The 11,527-nt window shown below is 32.7% G+C and overlaps 1 protein-coding gene across 1 annotated transcript; it reads right to left on the reverse strand.

The window, feature by feature from the left end:
- Window positions 1-1,709: 1,709 nt before the first annotated feature.
- PGLP2 (2-phosphoglycolate phosphatase 2) lies at window positions 1,710-5,728 on the reverse strand. Its single transcript, XM_039025051.2, has 11 exons — window positions 5,287-5,728; window positions 5,132-5,199; window positions 4,938-5,030; window positions 4,778-4,849; window positions 4,470-4,541; window positions 3,766-3,825; window positions 3,629-3,681; window positions 3,153-3,250; window positions 2,947-3,046; window positions 2,172-2,275; window positions 1,710-2,071 (listed from the first exon to the last, which is right to left on the reverse strand). Exons 1-11 carry the CDS (start codon window positions 5,384-5,386, stop codon window positions 1,971-1,973), a joined length of 921 nt encoding a protein of 306 aa, XP_038880979.1. The 5' UTR covers window positions 5,387-5,728; the 3' UTR covers window positions 1,710-1,970.
- Between the last annotated feature and the right edge of the window lie 5,799 nt (window positions 5,729-11,527).

Consider the following 11,527-nt stretch of genomic DNA (forward strand, 5'->3'; position numbering starts at 1 on the left):
TTCTTGATTTTGACGAATGGTTGGGGACAAATTTTGACATCTTTCCCTAAAAATAAAGGCTAGGGCGGGAAACGCGACAACAGTATTTCAAATGTGCTCGCGATACCATCAATCAACTTATCATCATTAGGAAGAACAGGCACTAAATTATATATGCCATTGAGAAATCTCAAGTGATTAAGAAATCGAAAACGATGATTCCGCCATGCCGGTTGGAAGAGGAAGGGGAATTAAAAAACAGATACGAAAATACCGAATACTATCGCAATCGAGGAGAAATATGCCTTCAAGAAGTCCAACAAAACCCTGTCAACGGCGAATCATCGGTGCCGTCGAGGACTGAGGTCCGGAATTCATTCTTCGTTTTCTTCTTCCTCACAAGAAGATGAATGTGAACGAAGAAAAACGCGCCAATTTTGAAAATCCTTAATTATTTACAACTATTTCTCAATTTACAAAATTTTGTGTATGCGCGTGTTTTTCTTTTTTTTTCCCCTTTTTTTTTTTTTTTTTTTTGATAAGGTAAAACATTGTTGGGTCCGTCGAATAGATAACCCAAAAAATAGGCCAAAAATGTGAAATGATCCAGATTTTAAAAAAAATGTTTGAATGACCATTTGCTGACATCAAATTCATGTGAATTACCAAAATATACTCACATGCATGCAAAAAAATAGTTTCGCTCTCTCTTCTTTTTTTCACTCACAAACCACTATGTCTCTCACTCTCTCTTCATTTCCTCACTCACAAAATCACTCTTCTCTCTCGTCTCTTGCTCACCGGAGTTGGTTGCATCGGAGCTGCACGTGTGGACTCATCGTGCCGGAGAAGAAGAAGACGACGTACAAAGGAGAAGAAGCTAAAGAAGAAGAAGACAACATGCAGAAGAAGATTTTTCCCACAGGCGAAGAGAAAAAAGAAAAAAGAGGGCAATACCATAACTAAAACTATAATAATTATTTTTAAAAACTTGCTCATTTGCCATTTTGATTTTTAAAATGGATCTTTTGAGCAATTATCTCAACATTGTTTTGATCTTTCTACTCATTACTCAAGAATAAAACTATAATAATTAGTCAAAATAATCTAATAAGTATTGAAGTATATCATGTTAATACAACTCTCAAATTAAATATGTAATTTAACCAATAATAAATTATATTTTATTAGTCAATCAATTTGAACCAGGATATTAAATTTATTAAATTTTCATTGACATGCGATAAATTGACATTTCCATCATATTGTAAAAATAATCCATGAAACATAAAAAATAAGCAGCAAAACGTCAATGATGTAAATATAATATAAATAATAAACATTTTAACTTGATTAGAGAGCATAAATATTTATTTATCAATGTAAATATTCTTTTTGAATTTTTCTATTTTTATAATTCTTCAAAAAATATCCATCAATGTTGACATTTTATTGATATTTCTATCGATATTCCTATAAAACTTAGACCTAAATATTTTCATAAACAACAATATTTTAAACCTTGGTTTGAACACTTCCTCCGCTCGCCAATCAACCAACCCCCGACCAATCAACACACCTTAAACTGACCAACCAATATCAATTTTAGTCGGTTTCAATCGATCAACTCGATATGTCGGATTTTTTTTACCACTCCTAGGTATAAATCCTCAACAATAAATCAATACGATACCAGCTTAAAATTTTTACTTCAGCAACAAACAATAAGATAACCAGCAAAATGAGAGGGAACTTAAACAGAGTAATGATACAGAGTCATAATTTATTCAATGAGCGTGGTCAAAAAATGAGATTTGGCTAACCCCACAGATCCATCAGGGGCTCCAATAGCTACAATTGTTACAATTTTGTATACAAAATACACATAGTTCAATTGACTATGCATCTAACAGTTAAAAGAAGTAATGGCTTTATTATGACTGATCTACTAATAAGTCAGGAGTTTTGGTGCAACTGCAACTCAATCATCATCATGGTCCCAATAATTCTAACAAGTCAGACACCTTGGCTGTGTAGTAATCTGGTTGAACATGATTGGAGGGATCTTGAAGATGGGATTGAGTTGTTACCCCTGTCATGGTTTTGGTACTCATGAATGAGGTTCTGTTTCCATTTTTTCTCTTTTTACAGTTCATTGACAGTAAAATGGGACAAAAATCTAGAGTCCAAACCTGAAAAGACGAGAAGTGTTTTGCAGCCTGTGCTCTGGCCAAATAGAATGTCTGTGTCCAGTCTATCACCCACCATACACATTTTAGAGCAACCAAACTGAAATCTGGAAAACAAAAAGCACAGTGGATTACATATAGTCTCTTCCTGTGTTATTTCTCTTCGGTTAAATTACAAGTTTAGTCCATAATATTTGAAGTTTGCGTCTATTTTGTCCCTGAACTTTTAAAAGTATCTAATAGGACTTTGAACTTTCGATGGTGTATCTATTGTCCTTTTTAAAGAAAAAAAATGTTGTATCTGCTATCTAACAGTTCTCTGAGCTGGAAAAATGTCTAATAGATCCCTGAACTTTGACGTCTTCGAAACTTCTAAGAATTAAATCCTCTCTTAGATAAAAATTTAAATTTTATACCTAATGAAATCCTAAACTTTCAATTTTGTGTCTATCCGTAAATTTGAAAATTATTAAATAGACCAAGGACCTATTCAACACGAATTTGAAAATTCAAGGATCTATTTGATATAGACTTGGAAGTTTAGACACCTGAAACTTCATGAATCTATTGGACACATTGAAAGTTTAGGACCTGTTTAGTAACCATTTGGTTTTTGGTTTTTAGTTTTTGAAAATTAAGCCTAAAAACACCCCTTCTACCTCTACATTTCTTGCTTTGTTATCTACTTTCTACCCGTGTTTTCAAAAACCAAGCTAGAAAACTACAAAAAAAAATACCAAAAAGAATTACAGCGCAAGACAGTCTTTATATATCTTACTTTTGCAATAAAAAGTCCATCATGAATGTTGATGGTTTCCCGACCACAATGGGGTCCTTCTCAGATGATGCACACACTGCAGCGACCATGCAACCAGCACCTGAATCAAAAGAATTAACAAAGTTAATGAGCCAACCAATGTGAAACAGCATTCAATCAAGTTGATCGAGAATGAGATAATCAAGAGTCAGTTAAAAGAAATGTACCAGGGGCTTCTTGTGATTCAGTAACATGCCCTACGGCATCACGATTAGTAGCAATAAAGAGGCATCCTGGGTTCTCACGAATGCAAAGTGTAGCATACCTGATGGTAAAAAAGGAAAATTCCATAGATGAGTGATTATGCAAATGCCATGTATATGAAACTGAACAGCAACAAGGAAGCAAGTGCAGTAATTTACTGCATATTGAAGGCTTCTGTAGGTAATAAGCACAAGATATAGGGCCCTAAGTGCTTAAAAAAGTTATTTTTTAACTCATTTCAAACAGGTTCATAATCTAGTCTTTACCCAAATCAAAATGAAGTGAGTTATGAAATATTCACAAGTTGGAGTAGTCCATCCGTTAAATTAGAATAGCTTATGATTCTGCATTTTTTTAAGGCAAAGAAGATCAACTCTGTAGAAGCCAACAAGAAGAGGATGGGACTGGGGGAAAATAGGTAGGATTTGAACTTTCTTACTGAAGTTTGTAATAATTAATATGCCGATCTAGTCCAACCACAACTGCTCCAACCTGGTACATCACATGGCAGATATAAATCATATGTAGAAAGTAGAAGCAAAAGCTCACTAGAGTTTGGCCAATATGTCATGTTACACTCTTGTCGTGCTCAATTGCACAATCTAGATGAAGATCTGCAGTTATTTTGGCATCTTCCTGCACCAAAGTTGAAAGGCACTTGAGCAATGTTCGATCAAATTCAGTTATTCAAAGGAAAAGATATTGATAAAATTGTAAGCTTCTTAGAGTTACGAGAAGTTGCCTCCACAACTATGCAAAGTACTACCCAACTAAACTTCAGTAAAATTTTAAAACAAATTGCACGAGTTTCAACTACTGTGAATGCCAATGAACTAGAATACTAACGAATACCAAAAGCTAATTGCAATTTTGAAACTAAAGTTGTTGAGCATTACCCGAACAAGATACTAGGAAATACTCATTTCCATTTGCTAGACCGGGTAAGAGGTAAATTAAGTCAATGAGCATTACTCCATAAGACCCACATAATGTTATCTATTTCATTCAAGGTGAGCAGATATTTTCCATAGGTAGTAGTGCAGATCAACTCAAAAGCTTAAACTTATAGAATATGTAAAAATTTAATTATATCAATACTTCAACACCCTCCAACACTTAGAGACTTAGAAATTTATAAAAGGCCTAACAAATAAAAATCATTATTAATTAGAGAGGTTTTCTTTAATACCTTGTTAAAGCGCCAAAATAACTAAAAAGCCTATGAAGTCAAGAAAAGAGAATTTAAAAACTATTACTTGATAGTTGTCTTATCTACTTACTGGACCACCAACACCAGTGAATCCTGCAAGCTGAAGCTCTTCTATGATACCTGCTTCGCCTATGACATAAACCTGCATAGAGAAAAGAAGAAACCCCACTTACTAAGACTAGCTAACCACCAAGAAGACATATAAAATGCGACAGCAGAGCGACAAATAAGAAATCTGGAAGTTTAAAAACCATGCATTGGGGAAATGAATTCTGTAAACATAATCAACAAATTGTCTAATCCTACTCACGATGTTATTTCTCTCAAACACAGTTGTAGTCATTGCAATCAAACCAATACATAGACAAACTCACAAACCTTCTTTTCTGGGGAGAAATTGTTGACTTTCAAGAACATGGCAGCTGCAAAAGAGGAGGAAAATATTTCATCCTACAAGAGAAATCATGGAACAACAATTAGATAAGAAAAATAGTTTCATTCCCAACACTAGTAGAGAGCGTTTCAAGTTCTAATCGACCTCTGAAACAGAGATTCCAAGGGAATGGAACTTCTTTGCATATTGCTTTCTTGATTTCGACGAATTGTTAGTGACAAAAACCAACTTCTTCCCCTACAAACGGACGACAGTTATAGTCGGAAACAAGAATTCATAGTACGAATAAGAATAATAAGATTATAAATAAAAAAAAAAAAACAAAAACAAAAATCTACCTTAGACCGAAGCATTTCAAGCGTATCAGCGACGCCATCAATCAGCTTATCGCCCTTCCATATAACACCTGACCCATGAAAAGTATGCAATCGAGAAAACATTAACGATGAAGCAAGCGGAAACGGAAACTGAGGAAAAGCAAAATGTAGAATACCGTCGCAATCAAAGAGAAAGGCCTCGACGGAATGGATCAGATTCCGGGCATTGCCGGAGGAAAGTAGCTGGGGTTCGGCGGATGTTTTGACAGAGGTCATACCTCCGGCAGGACGTCGGGATCCGGCTACGGTATGGGAAGGGCAATCGAAAGGCTGTAGTGTTGTTGGAGGATTATTCGGTGATTGGTTCGTCCAATTTGTAAATTCCAATTACGCAGAGGTATTTTCATTTTCTTATTACTCTTCCTCCGTGGCGGGCGGACGAAAGAAGGTGGAAATTAGAAAATGCTATTTTTTATGTGTTCACATGTAAGTGCAACTATTCTTTGAAAACAAAAATGTAAATGTATGCGACTATTTTGATAAGATAAGAAAAAAAGGGGGAAAACCGTTCAAGGCTCTTATCTCTTCCGGACCGTTTGAATCTAGATATTATTTTATGAGCAGGGATATTAAATATTTACTATTTGAATGTTTATATCTTAAATATCTGAAATAATTAACGGATGTATGGGATAATCAATATTAGAAAGTTAAATATTTGTGTTCAATTAAAAAATTTGTATATAGAAATTAAAAGTAAATAATTACTTGATTAAATGTAAGAGATCAGTTAAATTTGATATTAATTAATTTATTGGTATGTTAATTAATTATTTAATTAATAAAATTAAATTTAAAAAAATAATACTTTTTAATTAAACCTAATTGAATTAGTTACTAAAAGTAATTAAATTAGTTAATTAATTATAATATTGGTAATTAAAAATAATAATTATATTCAATAGTTAAGATAGTATAAAATATTAATAATTAAAATTAATATTAATTGATTCTTGATATTAATTTATTAATTAATTAAGTTATTTTTTTACTATTCATCTCCCAGACATAAAAAACTCACACTTTTGTAGGGTATTAAAAACCCTATGTCATATTACTTGGATAACGATATCCTAGGTTTTAAAAAGTGAAATTTTGTAAAACAAGCCGATATATTAAATGTTTGTCTCGCATGGAAAACCTATGAAACAAACAAGACCTTAATGTTTTATGATATATTTGGGGTAAGGACTGTGCTATGACTATAATAATCATCTCTTGCTACAATGCATACTATTTTATAATCTCCAATTAGCTACCATCAACATTATTTCAACACTTTCATTTGCTATAGTTTTTACTATTTTATATTCATCATTTTTTATTATTTGCTACAATGTTTACTATTTCCTCATCAAACTAAATAATTTACACCTCAAACACATATTATTATAACCTAAATCAAAATAATCTCATCCCAAACACAAACTATTATAATAACAAATGCCAAACACATAGGATTATAATAACAACTCCTTGTCCCAAATGCCCCCTTAGATTTTAAAATGTTAAATTTTTAGTTCTTTTTGTTTCAAATTTGATTTATAAAATATTATAAATTTTATCCTTAAAATTTAAATTTTGTTTCAATTTGGTCCCAACCGCCCTATATGAAACATGAAAATGAGTATTTAGTGAAAATTTGAGGTTAAAAATGTAAATTTTGAAACCTAGAAACTAAGATGAAATGAAATTCAGATCTAAGTGACAAAATTGTAACACTTTGAAATACTGAACTAAATTAAGACTTAAAGACCAATAATGTATTTTTTCCGATAAAAATAGTTAAATCACAAATTTGAGTTATGTGTCTTTAATTTTTAAATTTCAATATTAGTTATTAGACAGAGTTTGATAATTTAAGATTTTATTAGACAAAAAATAAAATAAAATATATATCTGATATATCAACTATATTTTTTTAAAAAAAAAAACATATTTGTGAGGGACTTATTACTTTATTAGACACTTGAACGACTAAACTTGTAATATAACAATTTAAAAAAGAAAATTAAAAAGACCTTCAAACAAAAATGTATATAACTAAATGTTTAGGATCTTTTACTTGATATTAGTGTGCATGACACGAGTGCATAATGAATCATTAAATGTATTTATCGTTCATTTTACTCATTTTCTTCTTGTTATGAGAGCGTATATAAAATTAGATATTTGATATTCAACCCATTTAATGAAACAATGATCCATAGTTCGAATGATGTAAGTTTTTGCCCGTTGAGACTTAATAATATCGAGGTATTTTGTTTAGAAAAAATAATAATAATAACCAAATGTATCAAAAGAGATCCAAGAACTACATAGGTTTAATTTGAAGTATCTTGTATGCGGGAAAAAAAAGTAATAAATCTGTGTTTTGAATTTATAAACAATGAGAATAAATTATAAATTAAAGGTATACAAATATGACTTAGAAAGAGTATTTCAAACAATCGGATAATGTAGTTAATTAGCACAATCAATTGTCACTTTACCAAAAACAAATATGATCAAGTTTGATCATTGGATTTTTTTTTCCTAAAAAGATATCATTGGATTAATCTTCTCCAAAAAGAATTCGAAGTGATTGTTTCACTTCAGGTATTATTGTTATAATCAACGGCATGAGAGTTTCCATGTTTTGTTGTGCCTTCAACCCTAAACCAACCATGGTTTTTGTTTACTCATAAAATTTCACATCACTATCATTCAAATTCTAATGATCACATATTGTTAGGGATTGTTTGGGGCGTTGAGATTGAGATGATATAGGATGTAAAGAATTCTGATGTCTGGAGAGTTCTGATGTCTAGGGAGTTTTGATCGAATATGAACGATCGAGTATAATCGAGTATGTTCAAGCACTGAGATTATATACGATACACAGAAGAAAAATGACGGTGAGATATGAAATACGTTCTGAAAATGGACTCACAAACAATTAAAATCGGTGAGATAGGATAATGGATATTCAAACATTGAAATGATATAAGATGTGGGGATATACCATCTCATGTTAGGCCCCCAAATAACCCCTTAGATTTTTCTATACTCTACAAGGTTGGAGGACTAATTCTTAATTATCAATTATTGATTGTATTACTTGTTACTAAATACATTGTTTGCATGCTATTATGAAATATTAAACTTCGAGAATAATACCCTTTTGGTCCTTAGGTTTTAAAATATTCTACATTTAGTCCTTTAAGTTTTAGATTTTGTTTTAATTTAGTCCCTAAGTTAAAAAAGTTACAATTATATCATTGAGATTTGAATTTTATTTCAATTTGGTACATGGATTTCGAGATTTTATATTTTTAACCTCAATTTTTCATTAAATATGTACTTTCAATCATTGACGTCAATTCTATTAATTAATTTAAAATAATTAGAATTTAAATTTTAAATTTAATTTTAAAAGTGATAAAAATAGTGAAACTTAATTAATTTATTCGGAACCTTTTACAATATAAAAAAAATATTTAAAAATATTTACACTTTATAGCAAAAAGTTAAAAAAAGTAAAAAGCACTTTTGAAACTTTTTGCTATAATTTATAAATATTTTTTAGATTTTTCTATTTATAATAATTTTTCTAATTATAATTCTTTTAACATTTTTTAATTTATTAACATAAATTAACTCCAAAAGACGGAAAGTAGGTATTTAGTGAAAAAATGGAGGTTAAAAGTGTAAATCTCGAGACGTAGAGATTAAATTGAAGCAAAATTCAAATATCAAGGATAAAAAAAAGAGATCTCAGTCTCAAGAGGTACCTAGGGACTAAATTAAAACCAAACTCAAAAGTTAAGAACTAAATGTGTAACATTCTGAAACTTAGGGACTAAATAGAAACTAAACTCAAAACTTAGAGACCAAAAAGATATTATTCCCTAAAATTTTTGTTGAAAACGACAGGACCCTCAGAACAACGAACAGTAAACTGTCAAGGCAAAGCGGTCAAGCGAAGAGCAAAACTTGCAAAACATAAACTCGTTAAGTCTGAATCGCGGAGCTCACTCTCTTTAAGACGTTTCGCGGCTCTGCCCAAATGTGCAAATAGGTCTGAAAATTGCCACGTCGTCCCCAGGATAAAACAGCCAAATGAAAAATGGTCAAAAATGCACCGTTATCGATCAGAAGATACACCCTTTGTAAATTCACTGCTCGGAAAGTTAGGATGGAGGAAGAGAGGAAAACGAAGTGGGAAATGAATAAAATATTATGTGTATTCGAATTGCTGAAGGCCTTGCCTTTTATAGGCATTCAGCGTCGAACTGTAGGGAGTGGGAAGAGCGCTCCGCCACAGAACGTGCGTGGATGGTACGAATGAACGGATGAAATGGAGCGGGATTTGCAGACGAAATGCACGGACGAATGGACTGTTTCCTTCTTTTTTCTGGTTAAAAAATAAAATAATTTTTTTTATGTTAAAAAATAATCATCACACACACGCTTGCCCGACCGGACGGACGGCGGCAGCACGCGTGTGGGACGTCCACCGAACCCACATTGGTCTATCTCCTTACTCCCTCCAAAACATGGGTACCACTTAGGGCCAAACCCAAAACACAAGATTGGAGTACATAAAGGAGACTTCCAACACCAAAATTTTCAATGTGGGATTCTCCAACATAAAAAGTTGATTCCCTCTTTATTTTGAAAGTTAATTTTTCACCCAACAATCCCCCACTTGGAAATTTAAACAAAAGGAAAAGAGAGAAAAGATTTTCATCAAGCAGTTTCAGTCTATACAACACTGTGCTTAAGCAAAGGTGTCTTACGACTTGAACCTTTACATAGTGTAGATGATTTAGAATATACTAGAGTAACCCTTGGTTTTGAACTCTATCTCTAACAACATCTCACACGGAGTGTCATTAGGGTGTAGTACGAAAGTCGGTGCTTTTAAGGCCTAGCACGTGAATCCCGGTTTAATGAATGCTTTAGAGAGTTTTCCTAAAAAACTCCATAGGAAGCGACCCTCACTTCCACAGTCACACAGGTGAGTCTATCAAGGGTACTCCTGTAGCTTGGTACCCCACTTGTCATCAAGTATAGATCTCATTAAGAACTGAGTTCAACCTTTCTTACATTTAAGGATATCATGCTCAGACTTTAAGTCATAGGAATGGAACTCTGTGTTTGGTTTAACATGATTCACTGTATATCACTCTTGATCAGTTATTACCTATTTCTTGGGATCTCCAGTCTACAGGTTGGGTTTTCCTCACTGTGATTCATCTTTCAATAGACATAAGTTCCATCCTTTCTGAGGTTTTGAAAATCTTTTCTCTGGCCAGTTCTTTCGTCAAAGGATCTGCCAAATTTTTATCAGTCCGTATGTGATCCACTCTAACTGCACTAGTAGTGAGAAAACTCTCTAATGGTACTGTGCTTACGACGTATTTGACGTCTCTTTCCGTTGTAGTAACGGTTCTGAACTTTTGCGATTGCTGCAATACTATCGCAATAGATCAATATGGTTGGTATCGATTTTTCCCATAAGGGAATCTCTAATAGCAGACTTCTAAGCCAGTCTGCTTCTTCACTAGTTGTCGCTAGTGCTATCATTTCTGACTCCATCGTAGATTGGGCTAAAATAGTTTATTTCTTGGACTTCCAAGAGACAGTTCCGCCAACTATATTAAAGATATAGCCACTTGTAGCCTTTGAATCATCCGAAAGAGAGTTCCAATCAGCATCGCTGAACCCTTCCAGGACAGCGGGAAACTTTTGATAATATAATCCTAGGTTTTGGGTTTTCTTTAAGTATCTCATGACCTTTTCTATAGCATTCTAATGCTCTTTACTAGGTCTGCTTGTAAACCTGCAAAGTAATCCTACAGCATACGTATGTCAGGCCTAGTACAGTCGGCAACATATCTAAGACTGCTCATGATGCTCGCATACTCAGATTGATTAACACTGTCACCAATGTTCTTGAACAACTTGATACTAAGGTCATAAGGAGTACAGACGGGTTTACACTCAAAGTAATTATATTTATTTAGAATATTTTCTATATAGTGAGATTGATCCAAAGAAATTCCATTTTCAGACCTATTTACTTTTATGCCTAAGATTACACTAGCTTCTCCTAAGTCTTTCATGTCGAAGTTTGCACTCAATATTGATTTTACATCATTTATGACGTGCAAGTTCGACCCAAAGATCAATAAATCATCTACATATAAACACAATATAGTGCAAAAGTTATTATCAAACTTACAGTAGATGCATTTGTCACTTTCATTGACCTTGAAACCTTTAGATAGGATAAGGTTGTCAAATTTTTCATGTCATTGCTTAGGAGCTTGTTTTAGTCCATAGAGAGATTTTTCTACACACCTTATTTTC

This window comes from Benincasa hispida, chromosome 3 (assembly GCF_027475165.1).
Source record: "Benincasa hispida cultivar pf3 chromosome 3, pf3_genome.v1.1, whole genome shotgun sequence".
Taxonomy (NCBI): domain Eukaryota; kingdom Viridiplantae; phylum Streptophyta; class Magnoliopsida; order Cucurbitales; family Cucurbitaceae; genus Benincasa; species Benincasa hispida.